Source organism: Rhinopithecus bieti, unplaced genomic scaffold, assembly GCF_001698545.2.
Source record: "Rhinopithecus bieti isolate Rb0 unplaced genomic scaffold, ASM169854v2 scaffold_4907, whole genome shotgun sequence".
Lineage (NCBI taxonomy): Eukaryota > Metazoa > Chordata > Mammalia > Primates > Cercopithecidae > Rhinopithecus > Rhinopithecus bieti.
In genome coordinates, this window is record NW_016804501.1 from 596,644 (window position 1) to 619,593 (window position 22,950).

The following is a 22,950-nucleotide window of genomic DNA, read 5'->3' on the forward strand; positions in this document are numbered from 1 at the left end:
CGCCCCCGGCCCGCCCGCGCCATGGAGCCCGGCCGCGGCGGCACAGAGACCGTGGGCAAGTTCGAGTTCTCCCGCAAGGATCTGATCGGCCACGGCGCCTTCGCGGTGGTCTTCAAGGGCCGCCACCGCGAGGTGAGGTCCCCGTCCGGCCCGGGATCCCCTGCCCCGGCATCCCCGCCCCGAGATTCCCTCCTGTCCTGGGACCCCCCCACCCCACGCCGCCCGAGAGTCCCGCCCGACTTTCCAGGCCGACCGCCACCCCAGGATCCCTACCCCGCGACCCCCAGCCCGACTTTCCAGTACAGACTCCCGCTCCGAGATCCGCTGCCGGGCTTTCCAGGCCGACCCCCCACCTCTGGATCCACTGCCTAGCTTGCCAGCCCAGATCCCCACTCCGAGACCCCCAGTCCGACTTTCCTGTCCAAACCCTTATCCCGGGACGCCCCGCGCCCTGTTCCACAGCCTGGCTTTCCAGGCTGGATCCCTACCCCAGGACCCCCAGCCCGATCCTCAACCTGGCTCCCCACTCGGCCTTCCAGTCCCGGGATCCCCAACTGGGATCATCTCGGGGCCCCACCTGTGCGGTCTGGGGTCTGGGGAAGGCCTGCGAGGGGCAGCCCTGGCCCTGAAGTTGCACGTTTGGCTTTCAGAAGCACGATTTGGAGGTCGCCGTCAAGTGCATTAACAAGAAGAACCTCGCCAAATCTCAGACGCTGCTGGGGAAGGAAATCAAAATCCTGAAGGTGAGCTAGTGCTTGGGGAGGGTGTGTGGGCGAGGACGAGCCCCCCTCCCCACACTGATAAGAAACTTGGGTTTCTGTGCTAGGAACTGAAACATGAAAACATCGTGGCCCTGTACGACTTCCAGGTAAGGCCTCTGGGCTGCTGTCTGCTGGGGACGGGGATGGGAGACTGTGGCCCCAGGTGCTGGATCCCCTGGTGAGCACTCGTGTTGAGCCTGTCCAGGCTGGGGTCTACTGGGCCCCTGGAGACGCCACCCTGGGTCCAGGCCTGGGCTGGGGCTGGCTCTTGCTGTGACTTCCCCCGCTGTGAGACCGGGGAGGGGGTGTCTGGGCCGCAGGGCGCCCGGAGGGCAGGGCTGAGTTCCCCTGACCAGGCATCCCTTCCCCGCCGGGTGTCAGTCCTAGGGGCCCTGCCTGAGTCCGGCGTCCCAGGCAGGCCCTGGCAGCACTGCCGGCCTGGCCCACCTGTCTAGGCCGTGTGTTTGTTGACATTGCTCCTGCGGCCGGCATTGGCCGGCCTTGCTCTGCGTCAGACAGGGCGGGGGAGGGGCCGCCAGAGACTCCTGCTCGCTGGCAGTCAGGGCCGGGCCCGGGCACAGGCGGCTGCCGCTGGCTGGCCAAGGAGAGGACCTCAGGCCTGGCTGGCCCCAGGATGCAGGCGGTGGGACCAGCTGGCTTTCATGCTGCCCCGATGTCCCAGGGCTCAGGGCAGGCCGGGCTGGGGCTGTGGGAGCCACGGTGCCGTCCTAGGGACCAGGAACCTGAGGCGGGAGATCCGCCCCACCAAAGTGCTGACTAATGGCTCTGCGACCTGTTTACTGAGCCCAGGGCCCAGCCCCTGGGCTGGCGGGCTGTGTTTTGGTGGCCTCCTCCCTCTGCCTGTCAGAGCTTTGCTGTGGCCTTGGGGACCGAGGCTTGTCACAAGGTGTCGAGTGAGGAGGGCCCAGGTCCAACAAGTACCTGGAAACCCAGGCACACTGTGTCCTGGAACCGGGCCACCCCTCCCGCTGCTTTTCCCGCCCTCTTTCCACCCCTTTTCTCCGTGCTTTCCTCCCTCCCTTCCTCTTCTTTCCTCATCCTCCCCATGTTTGGAAGCCTCCTGCCTGGGCCACAGCCTGGACATGCGTCATGGTGCTGGGAGCCAGCAAGGAGTGGGCAGCTGTCCCTGGCCAGGCAGTGACTCCGAGGAGTCCCCCTCCACCCTGGGCTACGCTGCCTGCTGCTCCCCTCCAGGGCTCCCCAGGTCCAGTCCTGGGCATCTCCAGGCCAGGCCCTGTGACTGTCTGCACGACCCCCGCAGACCCAGGGCCAGTATCCCCAGCCCCCGCTCCATGCCAGTCGGCCGCACACACCTGGTTGTGGGCATCTGCCACTTCCTCCAGTGTTGGCAACACTGCGGCTTCCTCTACTCAGGAAGCACTTAGAGCGGCCAGCTGCAGGCGCTCCTGTCTCCGGGCACCAGGCTCTGCTGGAGCTGCAGCTTAGCCTGCCCTCGCCCCACAGGTGCGGACATTGTTGCCCTGTGTTGGTAAGGCAATGTTTGAGGCAGGCACCCAAACCCAGGAAAAAATAATTGGCTTTTAAAAATGGGTAATGAACAATTTGAGTGATAAAAGAAAATCCGCAAACATTACAGGAGGGAGTGTGGTAAAGGTAAGAGTCCAGCCCCCTGGATGAGTCCTGCTGTCCTCCGCTCTCAGGCACCTGCCTTAGTTGTTTCTGGGCCACTGGGGACAGCCGTCCTTACAAGACGATGTGTTCATGTGTGTCCTTCCAACCACACCCACCTCTCTGCGCCGTGAATTTTGTCACTTAAGAATATAGTCTGCACTCCATCCAGCCTGTGCGACTGAGTGAGACCCTGTCTCTGAAGGAGTACAGCTAGGCAAAGGTTCTGTGCTGGCTCAATCCATATCAGAAAGTTTACCCCTCGGCCAGGCACAGTGGGTCACACCTGTGACCCTAGCACTGTGGGAGGCCAGGACAGACCAGCCTGGGCAACACAGCAAGACTTGCTCTCTCTGAAAAAAAAAAAAGAAAGAAAATTAGCCAGGCATAGTGGCATGTCTCAGCTACTCTGAAGGTTGTGGTAGGATTGATTAAGCCCAGGAGTTTGAGGCTGCAGTGAGCCGTGATCTTGCCACTGCATTCCAGCCTGGGCAGCAGAGTGTGACCCTGTCTCAAAAAAACAAAACAAAACAAAAAAATCCCTCGAAAAGTTTACCCCTCTCTGTTAGAGGTCACCATCTGTAAGCGCAGTGGTTGAGAGCCCGGCTGACGCTGATGAGGGGCCCAGTCCTGGCGCCAAGTGCACACATAGCTTCTTCAGTTTGCGGCCCTATTTCTTCCTCTGTGAAGCAGAAAGCACGGGCTGTGAGGGCTGTGAGAGGGAGTGCTCCCGGGCTGAAGGAGCCATTGTGGAGGTGCTCACTGCTGTCCTGATTGGGGCCACCATGGTGATTTTCAGCCATGGGGTGCCTGTTGCCCGAGATTCCATAACTGATTTCACTGAGGCCCTGTAGGTGGGACCTGGGGTTATTTTGGGGTGCTGGTACATCAGGGTGGTTGTGACTGGATCCCTAGAAGTAGAATCCTTGGGTGGGAGGGCTGCTGGTTTTTAATTTGGGTAGTTATTGCCAAACTGACCTCCAGAGAGGCAATGCCAGTGGTCTCAGCCTGACTCCAAGCACATGTCTTCCTAGCTCCTTGCCAGGAGGGCGGCTCTCAGAGGTTTGCGTCGTGGCTCATGTGAGAAGTGGAAAATGATGTCTCTTAGGGTTTTGCTATTCTTTTTTGTTTTTTTGAGACGGAGTTTTGCTTTTTTCACCCAGAATGAAGTGCGGTGGCATGATCTCGCCTCACTGCAACCTCCGCCTCCCGGGTCCAAGCGATTCTCCTGCCTCAGCCTCCCAAGTACAGGCGCGTGCCACCACACCCAGCTGATTTTTGTATTTTTAGTAGAGACAGGGTTTCACCATGTTGGCCAGCCTGGTCTCGAGCTTCTGACCTCGTGATCCATTGGCCTCAGCCTCCCAAAGTGCTGGGATTGCAGGAGTGAACCACCCCGCCTGGTCGGTTTTCTTTTTCATTGGCAATGAATGAACTTCACTATCTGAGCATGGGAATGTTAGAAATACTACTTGTCCTTTGTAATTTTTTTTTTTTTTTTTTTGAGATGGAGCTTCAATCTGTCACCCAGGCTGGAGTGCAATGGCGCGATCTTGACTCACTGCAACCTCCACCTCCTGGGTTCAAACGATTCTCCCGCCTCGGCCTCCCGAAGTGCTGGGATTACAGGCGTGAACCACCGTGCCCAGCCTTCACAATATATTTCTGTATTTTATATATATATTTTTTTGAGATGGAGTTTCGCTCTTGTTGCCCAGGCTGGAGTGCAGTGGCACTATCTTGGCTCACCACAACCTCCACCTCCCAGGTTCAAGCAATTCTCCTGCCTCAGCCTCCCAAGTAGCTGGAATTACAGGCATGTGACACCATGCCCGGCTAATTTTGTACTTTTAGTAGAGACAGGATTTCTCTGTGTTGGACAGGCTGGTCTAGAACTCCTGACCTCAGCTGATCTGCCCGCCTCGGCCTCCCAAAGTGCTGGGATTACAGACAGGAGACACCGCTTCGGGCCTATGTTAATATATATATATATATATATATTTTTTTTTTTTTGAGACGGAGTCTCGCTCTGTCACCCAGGCTGGAGTGCAGGGGCCGGATCTCAGCTCACTGCAAGCTCCGCCTCCCAGGCTCACGCCATTCTCCTGCCTCAGCCTCCCGAGTAGCTGGGACTACAGGCGCCGCCACCACGCCCGGCTAGTTTTTTGTATTTTTTTAGTAGAGACGGGGTTTCACCGTGTTAGCCAGGATGGTCTCGATCTCCTGACCTCGTGATCCGCCCGTCTCGGCCTCCCAAAGTGCTGGGATTACAGGCTTGAGCCACCGTGCCCGGCCTTTGTTAATATATTTTTTTAAAGAGACTGGGTCTCACTCTCTTGCCCAGGCTGGAGTGCAGTGGCATAATCATGGCTCATTGCAGCCTTGAACACCTGAACTCAAGAGATCCTCCCACTTCAGCCTCCGGAGTAGCTGGGACTACAGGTATGCACCACCGTACCTGGTTAGGCACATATTTCTGGCAAGTTCTTGATCCCTTTTGTGCCAAGGTTGAAGGGTACCATGCTTAACACCATGGCCCCTGAGCCATTCTGCCGTTCGCTGGGCCCTAGCTCTAATATTTACCTGTGTGACCTTGGGCAGGTAGCCTCCTGGCACCTCAGTTTTGTTACCTTTTAAAAACTGTTGACTGGGTGCAGTGGCTCAGGCCTGTAATCCCAGCACTTTGGGAGGCTGAGGCGTGTGGATCACGAGGTCAGGAGATCGAGACTATCCTGGCCAACATGGTGAAACCCCGCCTCTATTAAAATACAAAAATTAGCCGGGCGTGGTGGCCCATGCCTATAGTCCCAGCTACTCATGAGGCTGAGGCAGTAGAATCGTTTGAACCCAGGAGGCGGAGGCGGCAGTGAGCCGAGATTGCCCCGCTGCACTCCAGCCTGGGCGACAGGGCGAATCTATCAAAAAAAAAAAACGAAAACTGTTGTGGTTGTGATGGCAACTTGAGTGTGTTAAGTCCTTAGAACTATGCCTGTCACGTTGTAAGTGCTCTGTAAATGTTCTTGATTGGTAGGGGTCCTTTACATATGAAGGAAAGTAGCTTCTTTGTGATAGGTTGCAGGTATTCCCCTCCATGTTGTTTGTTGACTGTTGAGGTTATTTCTGTTTTATCGTGTTGGGTTTTGTGTATTGGGTTTCTTTTTTAGCCATAAAAACTGTGAAAGTGTGAGTGCCTGGGAAGTGTATACCTTGGGTTATGCTCTTTGAGTCCACCACAGCCGTTGGGAGGCAGCTGCAGCACCTGGCCCCCTTAGTGAGGGTGTGGTGTCAGTGTCTGCACTTGCCTAGCCCCAGGAGTGCCGCCGCCACAGGAATCAGGGTATGGGGCTGTGGAGCCAGGCTGGGATCCTGCCCAGCGTGCCCTGGGAGTATTGCCCCCTGGAGGAGGGGCCTGATGGCTACAGGCCTTGACTACAAACGAGGTGGGCCACCTGTGGCCAGTATTGCACGGCCAATGACAGGTTCCTTGCAGCTGGAAGGCCTTGCTGGGCCACTCAGCTGTGTGAGTCTCACTCTAGGAACCTGCAGAACAGAGACCGCTGCCCTTGGTTACCTGTGGTTGGGAGACGAGTCAACGATAGGGTGTGCTTCCCCGTGGACGACCGAGTCAAGAGGTGTCCAGCCCTGCTTAGGGGCCTGGGAGACCGTGGGTCCAGGCAGTCCAGCCCAGTATGAGACTCTGACTCCCCATCCCAGAGTGAGGAGGGGACTGGCAGGCCTGGGCTGGTCTGGCCGGGGGGCTGTCTGCAGCGTGAGTTGGGGCAGGATGCAGGCCAAGTAGAAACCCATGGGGTGGGTACCCAGCTCCCGGGCAGGGGCCTGTGAAGGGGCCCCCGGGGCCCAGGCAGTTCTGGAATTACCTCCAAAGTGGTGTGTATCTTTTTTTCTAACTTTTAAAATCATGAGATAAGACCGGGCGTGGTGACTCACGCCTGTATTCCCAGTACTTTCAGTGACCAAGGTGGGCAGATCACCTGAGGTCAGGAGTTTGAGACCAGCCTGGCCAACATGGCAAAACCCCTTCTGTACTAAAAGTATAAAAATTAACTGGGCATGGTGGTGGGCACCTGTAGTCCTAGCTACTTGGAAGGCTGAGGCAGGAGAATCGCTTGAACCTGGGAGGTAGAGGTTGCAGTGAGCCGAGATCGCGCCACTACACTCCAGCCTGGGCGACAGAACGAGACTCCATCTCAAAAAAAAAAAAAAAAGAAAAAAAAATCATGGGATAAAAATACTGGAAGGTGCAAAACAGATGAGAAGGTGCACCACAACAGGCCCTGTGTGGTGTAGCAAGCGCCAGCCCAAAGCCATGCCCATATCCTGGGCTGCTCCCTTTGCCACATGCTGACTTTAAGCCTGGAGGTGGGATGTCAGCCGTAGGTTTGAGGGGTGCTGTCTCTCCGTGGGTGACAGGAGTTGGTTTTTGTTTCTGTGCATTACCCCGTTGTGGGACTGTCACCTGGTATCAGTATCTGTCCGCAATGACTGGGGGACGGGTCTCAGCCGCCTGAAGGACAGAGCTGCTGGGACCAGGTTTCACTGGTGTGTGCGCCAACTAGGATGGCCGGGTCTCAGGAGGAGTGTGTGGAGTTGGCGTCTTCCCGAGGGTCTCTGCAGCTTACACTGCCCCCCCAACCCCCCACCCCCCGCTTACACTGGGATTGTTCCCTGCTTTTTCCAAGCAAGGTTATGCCCTCAGAAGGGTCAGGCCACCCATCCCTGCCTCACTGCATCTAGGGAGGTGCCTCAACCCCCTGAGGCTGACTCCTGGATTGTCCAGACCCCCAGACCCAGCAGGCAGGAGGCTGCAGAGGTCAGCCTGGGCTGTAGCCCCAGGAGGCCCACACACAATGGGCGGCTACAAGTGGTTCCCCAGGGCCAGAGGGTGGCCCTTCCTTCTTAGGGTGGAGCCAGCATCCCTTCCCTTTTGGGAGCTGTCCAGGAACCCCGCCTGGGGGTGCAGAGTGGTTCTGTCCAGCCGCAGCTGTGGCTTTTGCCACTTTTTGGAGCCAAGAAGGCCAGCTCTGGAGGCGTGAACTAGGTCAGTGCCTGCTCACCAGGCCCAGCCCAGGATCACCAGACAGGAGTAGGACTGGCAGAGGGTGGGAGCCTGGATCCTATTAAGTAAAGCACCTTAGCACCCCAGGGGTGGGGCAGCCTCCTACGTGCCCAGACACCCGTGCCAGGCTGCCTGGGACACCTGGCTGGCTGTGCGTGCGTGTGTGCGTGTGTGGGGTGTGGGGGCTGGCCTGCCTGGGGGGTGCTGTCCCGGGTCCCTCAGCACGCTGCCCGGAGACAGTGGGGTGTTGATTTTGCTGCCTTTTTGAAGTGTTCTGAACCTCGGATGCATGTGTTGGGATTTTTCAGGGACAGCCCTGTGGAATGGTCAGCAGCCGTTCCGTTTCCTCCCTTAAAATAGGCGACAAGGTGGGACCCACCTCCTGGGGTGCGGGTGATGGTGCAGGGAGCCTGCTGTGTTTGATAAGGGCATGGGCCGAGTGGCCACCGCTGTGTGTGTCATCACGGGACCGACCCCCAGGCCCTGCTATGGGAGGCGAGCTGCTCGGCCTGGGGTGGCTGCTTCCTGCCCCGGAGCCCGGGGAGGCAGTCATGGCCCTTTCTGGTGTCTTTAACTGGGTGGCTTGATGCTGGGAGCATGCCTGGTCCCCGCTCCCCAGGGTAGCTTGTGAAAACCAAATTCAGCTGCAAGGCAGAAGTGGAACCCGATGCCCTGTGTGGGTTCTGGGTGGGCCCAGGGCTGGGCAGGGGAGGTCAGCTGTGGCCGGCAAGGCTGTGCTCTCACCTGACCCCCCTCAAGAGCCCCAGAGAGTCGCTGCCTGTGGGAAGGGTGGGCAGGCCCAGCTGGGGGACCCTGTCGGGGAGGTGTTGTGGCGCAGGACCTGGGCCTGCAGCTGCCCTGGAGGAGCTCCCCTAAGCCCTGGCAGGGGGGTGGGCCTGGGCTTGTCTGTCCTCACTCTTCATCCCTGACCCTGCCAGGGTTGGAGGCAGCAAAGCTAGGCCCTTCCGGGGATACAGAGGGTTATTGGCTTGGCATTGGCACTGGCAGAGAGTGAGGCTGGGACTCCAGCCCACCTGCTTGGGCTGTCCTGCCACTTCCTAGCCTGGGCGCGCCTCCCAACCTCTGGGGCCTCAGTGTGCTCGTATGGGAAGTGGGCTGGTTATGGCCTGCTACCTGGGCTCCTGCAGGGCTGGTGTACTTGGACTTCACAGGAGGCTCTCGGAGGCATGGGAAAGGCCCTGGTGTGCCCCTGACGCCCAGCTCAGGGAGTTGGATGCCCACAGCCCTGAGGGCCTGTCTGAAGCTGTCATCTGTCCCGGGGGAGTTGGGAAGACCCAAATGCCTGTGGTAAGGGGGGTGCCCCCACCCTACCCTGCAGCCCCACATTACCCTGCAGCCCCACCCCCACTGGCCCTGAGTTCCCTGCTGGGGAGGACCTTTTAGGCGACAGGCTGAGCATGGGCCAGGCCTTGGTTTCTGCAAGGGACCATCTGAAGTGCAGGGCCCTGCCCACTCCCTCCTGGGAGTTGGTGGTGCCCCCTGAAGTTTTGGGGATGGAAGAGGGTGGCCAGCACAGTGGGGGAGGGCACAGGGGTCTCTAGGAAGGCAACCTAGGAGTGACATCTGTGACTCTGGGGCAAGGCCAGGGGTCTAGACGTGTCAGTAGCAAGGTGGGTTCCAGCACTTATGAGGCCAGTGTGGCAGGTGCCCTGGGTAGGGGTGTTGGGGATCCTGGCTGGAGTGTGGGCAGCAGATGGGGTGGGGGAAGAGCCTCCTTGCCAGGGTCTTGTGGGCCCAGGGCCAGTCACTGGTGCCACAGGGGTCTCCCTGGTGGGCCTCTGCCTTTCTTCTTTTTGAGACAAGTCTCCTTCCGTCACCCATCCTGGAGTGCAGTGACATGAACTCCCGGCTCACTGTAGCTGTGGCCTCCTGGGCCTAAGCCATCCTCCCACCTCAGCCCCGAGTAGCTGGGACTACAGGCATGCACTGTCACACCTGGATAATTTTTGAATTTTTTTGTAGAGATGGGGTTTTGCTATGTTGCCCAGGCTGGTCTCAAACTCCTGGGCTCAGGCGATCCTCTGGTCTTGGCCTCCCAACATGCTGGGATAAGCTTGAGCCACCATACCCGGCCAGGCCTTTGCCTTTCTAGGGGTGAGAGGTGGCTGCCTTAGTGTTTGCAGGTGGGAGGAAGCCACAGGGCTTCAGTTAGCACCCCCTGCCCAGAGGGAGCTCCTGTCCCACACAGGCCGGTCCTGGGTCAGTGGCTGGGGGATGGGGTGCTGGGCTCCCGCTCTGCACACATGGGCGTCCCCCAGGATGCCTCTGTCTTTGGCGCATCCCTGGTTGTGCTGGCTTTGCTGGTGGGTTTGGAGCTCTGGTGAGCAGGTCAGGTCTTGGGGAGCCCCTGGCTCTGTGATCCAGGGCAGGTGGCCCCCAGAGAGGAGAGGAGAAATGTGGGTACCTATGGGCACTACTGGAGGGCCTGTGGGGAGGGTAATGGTGGGCCCAGGTCACGGAGTGGACATTGCTGTCCTGAAGTTATTTCTCGTTCTAGCTTTGTCTCCCCCTCCTTCCTGGGTTCTGCCCGGAGCTGTCCCTGCAGTCCCCTTTGCTCCATCCTGTACCCCGTGTGGATTGTTCTCCCCACGGCTGCTGGGAGCCCTGGGCTCCCACATGCTCTTCCTGGGTAGGCAGCTGAGGCCAGGTGGGGCTTGGGGTGCACGGGCGTGGGTGGGGTGGGCTGAGGCCTGCCTGGTGGACAGGTCCCACCTTCTCTAGGCTGTGCCTGGGTTTCTGGGTCTCCCTCTGGGCCGGCCATGCGGTGTCTGTGGATCCTGGGGTTGCTGCCTGAGCAACATCGACTTTAGCCGCTCTAAGAGCACCCTCTCCTGAGCCTGTCCCCACTCAGCATCGTTGTCAGCCCACAGCTCCTCTGCGGGGGCAGCTCTGGGGGCATGGTCTTCTCACGTTACGAAGCAGATATACCCAGTGGCTTTGTGGTTGTCTCCCCACCAGGGATGCCTTCTGATTGGTCAGGGCCTCCTGGGACCGGGGGCTGAGCAGGAGTCCTGTGTGGGACCCTGCTCCCACAGACACCGAGGGGTGTTCTTCCTGCAACCCTCCTCCAGACACGGCTCCCCTTTGCTTTGAGACAGACTGGACCCGCTCAGGGGTAGAAGTGGGATGGCCGTACAACAGGGCGTAGACTCGCTTCCCTGCAAGCACCTAGAGCGTGTGGATGTGTACAGGGCAGAGGGAGGGGGTTTTGTGTGGAAAGGGCTTCCTCCTATTCTGAGGCCACGAGTCAGGTGTGTGAGGCCCTCGCTCCTCCAGCCCAGCCTGCCTGGTTTGATGTGGCTTCCTGGGCCTCACTCTCCTCGTCGGTGAAACGGGAGTGATGAGGGCTTGTTCCTGTGGCTGCGAGGTGTAAGTGGTGGGCTACAGGAAGGCTCCCAGTCCCAGGTGAGGGTGTACTCACGCTGGCCATTGGGGTGTGTGCTGTGTCTGTGCCTCTGGCTCACTCTGAGTTTCATGGGGCAGGCAAGGGCAGGTGTAGGTGGCACTGGTCAGGTCTGTGTCTGAGCTGAGGGCTGAGCAGCTGCTGGCCAGGCCTTGTTGGTCCAGCAGTGGAGGGGGTGGCTGGGATGCCTCTGACCGAAGGCATTGGGTCGAGGGGTGGCAGCCTAAGCTGCAGCCAGGTTGGGGTAGGGCAGCTGGAGGCCTCCAGGCCTCTGGGTCAGCCTGGCAGTGCCAATCTGCAATCTGTTGGTGTCTTTTTTTTTTTTTTTGAGATGGAGTCTCACTCTGTTGCCTAGGCTGGAGTGCAATGGCATGGTCTTAGCTCACTGCAACCTTCTCCTCCCGGGTTCAAGTGATTTTCCTGCCTTAGCCTCCTGGGTAGCTGGGATTACAGGCGCACGCCACCACGCCTGGCTAATTTTAGTATTTTAATAGAGATGGAGTTTCACCATGTTGGTCAGGCTGGTGTCGAACTGCTGACCTCGTGATCCACCTGCCTCGGCCTCCCAAAGTGTTGGGATTACAGGTGTGAACCACTGCATCTGTTTAAGTTTTATATTTTCAGTAGAGACGGGGTTTCACCATGTTGGCCAGGCTGGTCTCAAACACTGACCTTGTGATCCACCCGCCTTGGCCTCCCATGGTGCTGGGATTATAGGCGTGAGCCACTGCGACCAGCCCTGTTGGGGTGTCTTTGATCCTGGGCTCAGGAGCTGAGAACTGTCTGTGGCTTGAGGGCCAAGGCCTGCCCACACACCTGGCCCTCACCCTTCCTGCTAGAGGGTATGTCCTCTGCCAGGAGTTGTCGCTTATATGGGGGGACCAGGGGCCTTTACCTTGATCATGTTAGAGACCTGGATGGCCACAAAACACAGAACACACCCACCTACAAAGCACGTGGCCCACAGATGTCCTCGTTTCCTGGCTGCTGGATGACCAGCTAAGTCCTGGCACTGCAGGGCCTGCCCAGGCTGAATTGGGGCTGAGCCAGACTCCCTGCAGTAGGGCCCGGGGGCACAGGGACCTCTCACAGCCTCTTTTCTGTCTTGCAGGAAATGGCTAATTCTGTCTACCTGGTCATGGAGGTGAGTGCCTTGTGGTGTGAGGACAAGTGCAGGCTGATGGCCATGGCCCTGGAAGCCCCAGAGGGAGGGATGTGGCCAGGGGGGAGGGTGACGAGCACCTTTTCTCTTTTTTTGAGATGGAGTCTCACTGTCGCCCAGGCTGGAGTGCAGTGGTGCGATCTCAGCTCACTGCAACCTCCACCTCTGGGTTCAAGCAATCTTCCTGCCTCAGTCTCCCGAGTAGCTGGGATTACAGGTGTGTGCCACCAAGTCCGGCTAATTTTTGTACTTTTAGTAGAGATGGGATTTCGCCACGTTGGCCAGGCTGGTCTTGAACTCCTGACTTCAAGCGATCTGCCCACCTCAGCCTCCCAAAGTGTTGGGATTACAGGTGTGAGCTGCCATGACTGCTGAGCATCACTACTGATGTCTTCCAGCAGGGACTGTGGGGACACCTGCCCTGGGGTGGGCAGGCACCTGAGGGCCCAGGGAGTAGTGTCCAAGTGTGAGGGGTGGGGAGGCTGGGCAGGGCTGGGAGGTGGGCCCTGGTCCCAGCTGCAGCCTGATGTGTGTCTGGTCTTTTGCAGTACTGCAACGGTGGGGACCTGGCCGACTACCTGCACAGTGAGTGCACACCTGTGCCAGTTGGGCTGCCAGCCGGCCCCCAGAGCCACCCTGGCCCAGCCTGGGAGGCAGCCTGGCTCGAGTGGGTCCCTGGCTGATCGTGAGATTGGCTCTTTCTTGTCCCCTTGGGACTCCTGAGGGGCTGCAGGGGGCTGAGCTACTCCCAGCTGTTAGGAGTCGGTCCATCCGCCCGCCTCCCCCTTGCTTGAGGAGACAGCTGTGACCAAAGTAGCCCGAGGCCTCTGGTCGAATGAGGCCACGGGAGCCGCACAAACAAGGGGTGCAGGGCTGTTGTCTTCATAGTGTGGCTGGAAGGTGGCTCTTGGCCCACCCAAAGTTGAGCCGTGTGGCGGATGGGAGGAGGATGTGCTGCACAGGGCCGGGCAAGGCAGAGGGAAGGACAGCAGGTGGGCGCCCGTCTGTTCCCAGGCTCCCTGGGTGGGGGTCCGGGCCACAGTGCCGGCGGGCTGGGGGCGGGTGGGGCGCCGGCGGCCTGTCGGGTGTGTGTCCAGAGGGTCTGGAGGTGGCACTGGGATGGTTCCGGGGACTTGCGCCTGAGCACCCGGGAGCCGGCAGGGCTGCTCCAACGCCGGCTCAGCCTCGCGTCGCCCTCACGGCGCTGGGCCGGGAGTGCCGGGCTGGCAGATGGGCAGGACCCGCTGGCCCCCTCGCCTCGTCCCCCGCGGGGAGGACCCCACCGTCCAAGCCTGGGAGACAGACGCTGAGGCCGGGCGGAGTGGAGCCTGGTTGCGGGTCCGGCTGCGCGCAGCTGGCCGCCGTCTGCATGCCGGGAAGAGGGGCGGGAGCGGGCCCCGGGCGGAATCGCGGCGGCACGGAGGCTGGGCGGCGGCCTCCCGTCTGGGGAGCAGCTGCAGCCCGGGGCTGAGTGGTGGGGCCGGCGCGCCGGGCTCTGCGCGGGAGCTTCAGGTGCGCCCTGGTCTCAGCGGGCCGCGGTGGCTCCTGCTCCTGACCCGGGGTTTCCTCCCGGCCCGCGGCCATGCCTGGCTCTCTCCGTCGTGTGGTGGGACCGGCCTGGCTGCGCGGGGCTCACCCCTGGGGGAGCAGACACGGCCCCCAGCCCTGAGCCGCCTCTGCCCGCAGCCATGCGCACGCTGAGCGAGGACACCATCAGGCTCTTCCTGCAGCAGATCGCGGGCGCCATGCGGCTTCTGCACAGCAAGGGCATCATCCACCGCGACCTGAAGCCGCAGAACATCCTGCTGTCCAACCCCGCCGGCCGCCGCGCCAACCCCAACAGCATCCGCGTCAAGATCGGTCAGCCCGCGGGCGGGCAGGCAGGCCCGGCGGGGAGGGGCTCCGGGGCAGGCGCCCGTCCTGATGCTTCTCTCCCGCAGCTGACTTCGGCTTCGCGCGGTACCTCCAGAGCAACATGATGGCGGCCACACTGTGCGGCTCCCCCATGTACATGGTGTGTCTGCCTTGAACGGGCTGTGCCGGGGGCGGGGCGGCGCCTTGCTGGACTTGCTGTTTGGCTGGGGTGTGGCGGGCTCTGCTCCGGTTGGCTGTGGCCCGGAAGGCTCTGCTCTGATTGGCTGGGGTGTGGCGGGCTCTGCTCCGGTTGGCTGTGGCCTGGCGGGCTCTGCTCCGGTTGGCTGTGGCCTGGTGGGCTCTGCTCTGGTTGGCTGTGGCCTGGTGGGCTCTGCTCTGGTTGGCTGTGGCCTGGTGGGCTCCTTCTGTGGTCGGCGTTTGGGGTCCTCCCACTGACCCAGCTTCTGGTCCTGCAGGCCCCCGAGGTCATCATGTCCCAGCACTACGACGGGAAGGCGGATCTGTGGAGCATCGGCACCATCGTCTACCAGTGCCTGACGGGGAAGGCGCCCTTCCAGGTACCTCGGCTTGGCCCTGGTCCCCCCGCCGCCCCTTCCGCGCAAGTGTCCGCCAGCTGCGGTCAGACGCCCCCTGCCAGGCCTGCCCGCGCCCCACGGGTTCCCCTCGGGTCCTGGCTAGGCGGGGCGGGCGTCCAGGGGTCCAGTGGGGACAGGGCCTCGGCCTCCCCCGGGGGGCGGCGCCGCCGGCGGTGACTGGGAGCTGCCCCCCGCGAGGCCTCCCTCGCCTGTCTGGTCGCCTGTCTGGTCGCCTGTTTGGTCACCTGCCTGATCAGAGGTGAGGGCAGCGCCGGGGCCGAGTGGGTGAGGGCGGGGAGGCCGCGTTCTGGGGGGTGGACACCCCGAGAGACCGTCGGCGGCCCCTCCCCGCCCCCATGCTCGCACCTCCAGCAGCAACAGCGGCGCCAGCGCCCGGTGTCCCCCGGGCTTTGCAGCGTCTGGGGCAGGGACCGACTGGGGGCAACGCGCCAAGACCCCATGGGCTGGTCCCGCTTGGCCGCAGCCCTGGCAGTCAGGCTGTCCCCGTCCCCGCAGGCCAGCAGCCCCCAGGACCTGCGCCTGTTCTACGAGAAGAACAAGACGTTGGTCCCCATGTAAGCGCCCTCCTGCCTTCCCTTCCCCCGCGGGCTCCGGCCCCGCAGGCCCCGCTCACAGCAGCCTCTTCTCACCCCAGCATCCCCCGGGAGACCTCGGCCCCGCTGCGGCAGCTGCTCCTGGCTCTGCTCCAGCGCAACCACAAGGAGCGCATGGACTTCGGTGAGCGCCCACCGGGGGTGCAGCCGGAGCCCCCCACCCTCCCTCCTTGCATTTGCTGATGTGAGCAGAGCCCACCCGCTTCGCACCCAGCCCCACGTGCACACTGCCCTTTCCACAAGCCAAGCACAGGCAGGGCCTCCACCTCCGCCTGGGCAGGTGCCCACCCTGCCACCGGAGCTCAGGCCCTGGGGAGGCGGGTCCCTCCTGAGGCCTCACTCCTCCTTCCTCCTGCAGATGAGTTTTTCCATCACCCTTTCCTCGATGCCAGCCCCTCCGTCAGGAAGTGTGAGTTTCTGTGGGTCCTGGGGCTCCGGATGGGCCCTACACCCCATCCTCCTGGGGTCTGGTTAGGCACTGAGTGTGGGGTAGAGGGAGCAGGTCTTGAGCTGCGGCCAGCTCCCAGGGAGGGCAGAACACCCGGCCCTTCACTCTGCTGCAGCGGGGACCCCAAGGCCAGGGTTCGCGTGATGCAGCAGGCTTGGGATGGGGATGGGGTGTTGGAGGGGCTGGTGCTGCCCTGTGACTGTCATGGGGTGGTCCAGGAGGGAGCCTCCCTCCCTGCTGGTCAGGTTGTAGCGGGAAGTGGAGGGGATATGGTTGAGCTTGTCCAGTCCGTGGGTTGGCTCAAGGGTGAGGAGACAGGAGGATGGTCCAGACTGACCTATGCATGTTTCCCTCAGCCCCACCTGTGCCTGTGCCCTTGTACCCAAGTTCGGGGTCCGGCAGCAGCTCCAGCAGCAGCTCCACCTCCCACCTGGCCTCCCCTCCGGTGAGTTGCCGCCCCAGGGGCCTGACAGCTTCTCGCCCCACTCAGCAGTCAGGGGCTCCAGCCCTGGGCCCCCGCGGGGAAGTGCTGTGACTTCTGTTGTCTTTGTGAGTCACGAAAGACATGGATGAGTTCATTCTGTCAGATGGTGAAGCCCCACAAACAGGCGACGGCCCCTCCCAACACCCACAGCCCTCAGGTCCCAGAGGCCAACAGGGCGGCTGTTTGGTCTGGTCCTGTCTTTGGTTTTGTCCTGACGCAGACAGAAGTAGCGTATGGCCTTGGCCCACTGGCACCTGCACCCCTGGCCTCCTTTGTGGTGTCTTCCACTGGACTCAGCATGGGGAGGGTTGCAGGGTCCCCACATGATGGTGGCACTCCCTGTGTGACATGGGAGAGGTCTGCAGAGCACCTGAGTCGGCCATGAACCCCCGTGCCTCTGTCCATCTGATCTGGAACCTGGCTCTTGGGCATGGTGTAGTAGCTGGTGGTAGAGTTTTGTGTGTGGGCTCTCCTGGCCTGGCCCCCTGCTCTGTGACCAGGGACCGGTCCTCTGACTTTGGTTGTCTGCCTGTATCGTGGCCAGAAGCTCAGATGTGGTGAGGGGAGCGTGGCAGCACCGCGCTGTAGGGAGGTGTGGCCCTCTGCACAGCTGCCCTGGGGCACTTGGGGCTTTAGCCACCATAGCATGGATGGTGTGCGCTGGGCCTTAGCATGGTGCTGGCCTCAGAGCAGGGTCCACTGGGGGTGGCAGCCTCTTCACTGGACACGCCCCCCACGGCACCTCGCTCTCTTGGCTATGCAAATGGAAAAGTGAGGTGCAGAGGGCAGGTGGTGAACAACTCCCCAAAACAGGGCCTCCCAGAGCTTCTGGGAGCTGAGGGCTTCAACCCACCCAGGCTGCAGGGTGGGAGTGGCTCATCGGGGGGCCTGTCCCTGCGAGGTCAAGGCTGGCCTTTGAGTGGAGTCCTGTGGAAGTACAGAGGAGAGCAGAGCACAGGAAGAAATATGCCCCCAGGCCTTCTCAGCCCCAGCGCCCCTGATCTTTATTGGGGCTCTGGGCCATCCCAGAGGAGGGGGATTTGCTCTCCTGAGTGTCTGTCCCTGAGACCTCTTCACCAGTCCCTCCACTGACTCTCAGTCCCTGGGCGAGATGCAGCAGCTGCAGAAGACCCTGACCTCCCCGGCTGACGCCGCTGGCTTCCTGCACAGCTCCCGGGACTCTGGCGGCAGCAAGGACTCCTCCTGTGACACAGACGACTTCGTCATGGTCCCCGCGCAGTTTCCAGGTCAGGGAGAATGCTGGGCTCGGAGGTGATGCCTCGGGTGCAGTGGGGACAGTGTACTGCATGTACTGGATGCACTGTGTGTGGCCCATCTCCACTTACGGGCAGTCAGGGTAGGCTCCTGGGAGCCACCGGCATCAGCTCTGCTTGGCTGGGGAGGCTGTCTCTTACAACCACTCTGGGAATCAGAGCCGGGTCCTCCTAGTAGTCAGTAGGAGATTGGAGGCTGTAGGCCTGGTCCCCCCAGACACTGCTGCTCTTCCAGATGGGGGGGGCGCCGCTCACCTCCTGCTCCTCCCACATGCCGCTGTGTACCCCTACCTTGTTTCTCAGCAGCTCTTATTGCCGCCACACCCTGCAGGTGGGTTTATTCCTTGGCTTTTGGGGAACCCCTGCTCCATGGTGGCCAGGGGCTGCCCACCACATGTTTGTTGAAAGAAAGTGCCTAAACTTTTGGAGCAGGCCTGGGGTCTGTGGTTCCTCCGAAGGCCCTGCACTCTGTCCCTGGCTGTCCCAAAGCTCCTGGAGGTCTGGGTTGGCACTGGTCCCCGTGTCTGCCAGGGACACAATGACTCATGCAGAGCCCTCCGCATCTCCCGTCAGCATGGCTCCTGCGGGGGTGGGGAGGCCTGAGTCAAGCCCCAGACAGACCCGGGGAGGGCCTTGGTCCTTTGCCAGCTGTCAGGGCAACAGGAAGACAGACACCAGGGGCCGGGCAGAGCCTCCTTGGGGGCGGGAGCCTGGGTATTCCTGGACGGGGTTGGGCCCAGACTTAGGGCTGTGGATGCCGGACCTCCTCCGCCCATCCTGGAGTTGGCTGAAGGCTGTAGGGCAGGACCCCAGGGGTCTCTGGGGCTGAGGACACTGGAGACAGGAAGCACACGATCCACGTGGGGATAAGGGGGGCAGGCAGCGCTCTGGTCTCCCGGAACTAGCCTGGGGCTGGCAGGGAGGAGGCAGTCTGGACCGTACCGCCCAGGCTCTGCACCCCGCAAGGCCACTGTACAAGCTGAGGCCCCTGCAAGGTGGAGTGTTGGGGGGATCCAGCAGAGAGCCTCAGTGGGGTGAGGGGTGGCCCTGGGCAGGCAGCAAGGACTCCAGGCCCAGCTTTTTCTCCCCCTGCAGGTGACCTGGTGGCTGAGGCGCCCAGTGCCAAACCCCCGCCAGACAGCCTGATGTGCAGTGGGTGAGCCCCCATCCCTTGCCTCTGTAATTTAGGGGAGAGGAACTGTGGCCTTGGAAGTGGCCCGTGTTATCCCTGCCTGGAGTCATCAGCCCATTAGGGAGGGCTGAGACTGCCACGTCCACTGCAGACAGGGGCTGGTGGGGCACAGGGCTGGCTGAGTTCTGTGCCGCGTGTGACTTGAAAATGCCCTCGACCGCCGGGCGCAGTGGCTCATGCCTGTAACCCTAGCACTTTGGGAGGCTGAGGCAGGCGGATCACAAGGTCAGGAGGTCGACACCACCCTGGCTAACAGTGAAACCCCGTGTCTACCAAAAATACAAAAAAACTCAGCCGGGCGTGGTGGTGGGTGCCTGTAGTCTCAACTACTCAGGAGGCTGAGGTAGGAGAATGGTGTGAATCCTGGAGGCAGAGCTTGCAGTGAGCCGATATGGTGCCACTGCACTCCAGCCTGGGCAACAAAGCGAGACTCTGTCTCAAAAAAAAGAAAAAAAAGAAAAAGAAAATGTTGTTGGCCCGTGGCGGCTCACACCTGTAGTCCCAGCACTTTGGGAGGCCGAGGTGGGTGGATCATGAGGTCAGGAGATCGAGACCATCCTGGCCAACGTGGTAAAACCCAGTCTCTACTTAAAAAAAAAAAAAGTTGGCCGGGCGCCGGTGGCTTAGGCCGGGCGCGGTGGCTCGAGCCTGTAATCCCGCACTTGGGAGGTCGAGACGGGCGCATCATGAGGTCAGGAGTCGAGGACCGATCCTGGCTAACACGGTGAAACCCGCGTCTCTACACCCCAAATACAAAACTAGCCGGGCGCGAGGTGGCGGGCCGCCCTGTAGTCCCAGCTACTCGGGAGGCTGAGGCAGGAGAATGGCGTGACCCGGGAGGGGAGCTTGCAGTGAGCTGAGATCTGGCAGCCTGCACTCCCCAGCCGGGCGACAAGAGCGAGACTCACGTCTCAAAAAAAAAAAAAAAAAAAAAAAGTGCAAAAAATTAGCTGGGCTTGGTGGCACATGCCTGTAGTCCCAGCTACTCTGGAGGCTGAGGCAGGACAATAGCTTGAACTCGGGAGGCAGAGGTTACATTGAGCCAAGATTGTGCCACTGCACTCCAGCCTGGGCAACAGAGCAAGGCTCTGTCTCGAAAAAAAAAAAAAATGCCCTTGGTCTCCCTTCTGCCCCACAGGAGCTCACTGGTGGCCTCTGCGGGCCTGGAGAGCCACGGCCGGACCCCATCTCCATCCCCACCCTGCAGCAGCTCCCCCAGTCCCTCAGGGTAAGCAGGGCCCAGGCTGGGTGGATGGGGCTGTGAACAGTCCCCCAGCTGGAGGCTGGGCTTCCTGTGTGTCGCAGCCAGACCCGGCCTGCTGTGTCTAGAGGCCCCTGCCTTCTCCCAGGCCTCGCAGGACTGCAGGGTCTGCTGGGTTGTCCTGTAGAGGGGACTCTAGTGGGAGGGGTATTGACAGGAGTAGGTGAATGAGGAAACCAACTAGGGATGCCAGGGCCAGCACAGTCCTGTTGTAAGCTCTGAGCCTGTAGGGCCAGGAACGGCCAGGGCCCCAGCCAGGGTGGCCTCCCACTGGCTGGGTGCAGACTGGGAATCCAGGTGGGGTGCGGGTGCCACAGTGCTGGTGTGTGTAGAGGCACAGAAGCCGGCTCTTTTCAGACCTGGCATGGGGCCCAGGGTAGCTTCTGTCCTAGCTAGGAAGTCTGGGCCTAGGCTTTCTTCTGGTGCCCCAGCTCTATGACCGCAGCCTCTTGTGACCCCAGTGTCTGTCATGACGCTGACCTCTCTCCGCCACAGCCGGGCTGGCCCGTTCTCCAGCAGCAGGTGCGGCGCCTCCGTCCCCATCCCAGTCCCCACACAGGTGCAGAACTACCAGCGCATCGAGCGAAACCTGCAGTCACCCACCCAGTTCCAAACACCTCGGTGAGTGCAGAGCTCCCAGGTAGCCAGGCATGGCGAGGGGCATGTGTAGCAGGAGCCCTTCCACGGCTTCCATAGAGGGACAGGATCGTCATCCATGTGCAGTTGTCTAGACTGTGGACTGTGTAACTCAGTGCCACCATTCACTTTGTTGATGTCTTGGGTTTCTAGAGTTATTTTGATAGTTTTCTGATCAGTAAAATCTCTTGTGTTTATAAAATCAGTATTGACTTTGGCCAGTTTTAATAGACAGAAGTAAATGTTGGGAGGAAAGGGTACCTTTCTTTGAACTCACAGAAGGCTGTGTGGGCCAGTGGGTGTCTGGCAGGGCATGGAGACTTTAGGGTGAGGATGCCTTGGGTTGGTGCCCTGGGCAGGAATGCTAAGGGGCCAGCTGCTCCCACACACCCACTGTGTGGCCAGTTACCTGGACAGAGTGCAGCAGACGGGGAGCCATCTGTCAGCACTGTAGCCACTTGGCGTGGCATGGGGTCCTGGGCTGCTGAGGCCTCCCCTCCTAATACCTGCCTTGTCCCCAGGTCCTCTGCCGTCCGCAGGTCAGGCAGCACCAGCCCCCTGGGCTTTGCAAGGGCCAGCCCTTCGCCCCCTGCCCACGCTGAGCATGGAGGCGTCCTGGCCAGGAAGATGTCTCTGGGTGGGGGCCGGCCCTACACGCCATCCCCGCAAGGTGCGCCTGCAGGCTGGGGCCTGGGAAGGGCGTCTCTAGGCGGTGGGTGAGGAGGCTGTCTCTGTCCCAGCTTGACCCTAGCAGATCTCTCCTTTCTCCAAGTTGGAACCATCCCTGAGCGGCCAGGCTGGAGCGGGACGCCCTCCCCACAGGGAGCGGAGATGCGGGGTGGCAGGTCCCCTCGTCCAGGTAGGTACAGTCCGGAGGTGGGAGGGGGTGCGAGGCTGACCTCCCTCACTCATGTAGTCATCCTGGTCTAAAACCCTTGCTTTTAACAAGTGAAAAGGAGTGGGAGGGAAGCTCATGGAACAGAAGCCAACTGCCTCTCCAGCTCCTGGCTGTGTGAGCTGGGGCAGATTTCTTATCCCCTCTGTGCCGGTCTTCTGTGCTGTCTGGGGGTCAGGTTTTACAGTGGGTTTAACCTGGGAGGCAGAGCTTGCAGTGAGCCGAAATTGCACCACTGCACTCCAGCCTGAGCAATAGGGCGAGACTACGTCTCAAAAAAAAACAGTGGGGCCTCACCGTCTACCCCAAGGGGCCTCCGTGTGGCAGCAGTGGGGCCTAGGGCTGGGCCGCTGGACCGGAAGGTCGTGACGAGGCCTGTCCTCCTCTCTAGGCTCCTCTGTGCCCGAGCACTCTACCCGCACTTCCGGGCTGGGCTGCCGCCTGCACAGTGCCCCCAACCTGTCTGACCTGCACGTCGTCCGCCCCAAGCTGCCCAAACCCCCCACGGACCCCCTGGGAGCCGTGTTCAGCCCCCCACAGGCCAGCCCTCCCCAGCCGTCCCACGGGCTGCAGTCCTGCCGGAACCTGCGGGGCTCACCCAAGCTGCCCGACTTCCTGCAGCGAAACCCCCTGCCCCCCATTCTGGGCTCCCCCACCAAGGTAATGGGCACTGCCATGTGTCCAGGGGCACAGAGCCCTGGGGAAGATGGGTGGGAGTGACCAGGCCAGAACAAAGACTGAGGAAGGCAGCTCTGTACCTTCTGACTCCCGCCTGGGCTCATGCTCAGTCCACTCCCACATACCTTGCCAGTTCCTGCCAACTTGGCCACCTCCCACAGGCACTGGGCCCCAGGGCTGCAGACCTGCAGGGCGGTCTTCACCCCATCTCTGTCCTCCTAGGCTGTACCCTCCTTCGACTTCCCAAAGACCCCCAGCTCCCAGAACCTGCTGGCCCTCCTAGCCCGGCAGGGCGTGGTGATGACGCCCCCTCGAAACCGGACACTGCCCGACCTCTCGGAGGTGGGACCCTTCCATGGTCAGCCACTGGGCCCTGGGCTGCGGCCAGGCGAGGACCCCAAGGGTCCCTTTGGCCGGTGAGTTGGAGGGATGAGGCCTTGGATGGGCTTCTGAGGGGGCTGCCCCTTTCCCCTGCATTCTGCTGCTGTGTACTTCTTGGGGGTAGAACAGGAAAAGCCTGGCCTTGCCCTTCTGTGGGTGCCCAGTGTGGCTGGGTGCCAGAGAGCCTGGCCCACCCATGGCTGGCCCTAGACCCCCAGCAGGTCCCCGTCCTGAGCCTCACCATGCCCACCTGTAAGCTGGGGTGACAGGAGTGTCTGCCTCTCGAGGTGGGCCAGGGGACCGTGCATTACGTGTGTCTGGCCTGCAGAGGGGCCCCTCAAGGTCCAGTTAGGGTGGAGTGGGCCGGGCCCCCAGCACAGCCCTGTCCCCTCCCGCAGGTCTTTCAGCACCAGCCGCCTCACTGACCTGCTCCTTAAGGCTGCGTTTGGGACACAAGCCCCGGAGCCGGGCAGCACGGAGAGCCTGCAGGAGAAGCCCATGGAGATCGGTGGGTGGGGCTCAGAGGCTGTGGGATGGGGGCGGCGGGCAGCCAGGATGCTCCT

General features: G+C 61.3%; 1 protein-coding gene across 2 annotated transcripts in view; it reads left to right on the forward strand.

The window, feature by feature from the left end:
* Positions 1–6: 6 nt before the first annotated feature.
* Positions 7–22,950, forward strand: part of ULK1 (unc-51 like autophagy activating kinase 1) — a 28,287-nt gene continuing 5,343 nt past the window's right edge. The window contains exons 1-21 of one of the 2 annotated variants that reach the window (XM_017868820.1): positions 7–132; positions 651–743; positions 827–868; positions 12,024–12,056; positions 12,623–12,659; positions 13,761–13,934; positions 14,015–14,088; positions 14,405–14,506; positions 15,041–15,099; positions 15,180–15,262; positions 15,497–15,547; positions 15,943–16,031; positions 17,170–17,317; positions 18,440–18,500; positions 19,675–19,764; positions 20,293–20,418; positions 20,955–21,103; positions 21,188–21,292; positions 21,720–21,988; positions 22,229–22,422; positions 22,786–22,895. In XM_017868820.1, the coding sequence (XP_017724309.1) occupies positions 22–132; positions 651–743; positions 827–868; positions 12,024–12,056; positions 12,623–12,659; positions 13,761–13,934; positions 14,015–14,088; positions 14,405–14,506; positions 15,041–15,099; positions 15,180–15,262; positions 15,497–15,547; positions 15,943–16,031; positions 17,170–17,317; positions 18,440–18,500; positions 19,675–19,764; positions 20,293–20,418; positions 20,955–21,103; positions 21,188–21,292; positions 21,720–21,988; positions 22,229–22,422; positions 22,786–22,895 (2,200 nt within the window). In that variant the 5' untranslated portion in view covers positions 7–21. The remainder of the gene's footprint in view (positions 133–650; positions 744–826; positions 869–12,023; positions 12,057–12,622; positions 12,660–13,760; positions 13,935–14,014; positions 14,089–14,404; positions 14,507–15,040; positions 15,100–15,179; positions 15,263–15,496; positions 15,548–15,942; positions 16,032–17,169; positions 17,318–18,439; positions 18,501–19,674; positions 19,765–20,292; positions 20,419–20,954; positions 21,104–21,187; positions 21,293–21,719; positions 21,989–22,228; positions 22,423–22,785; positions 22,896–22,950) is intronic. The other variant, XM_017868821.1, reaches the window with a different exon arrangement.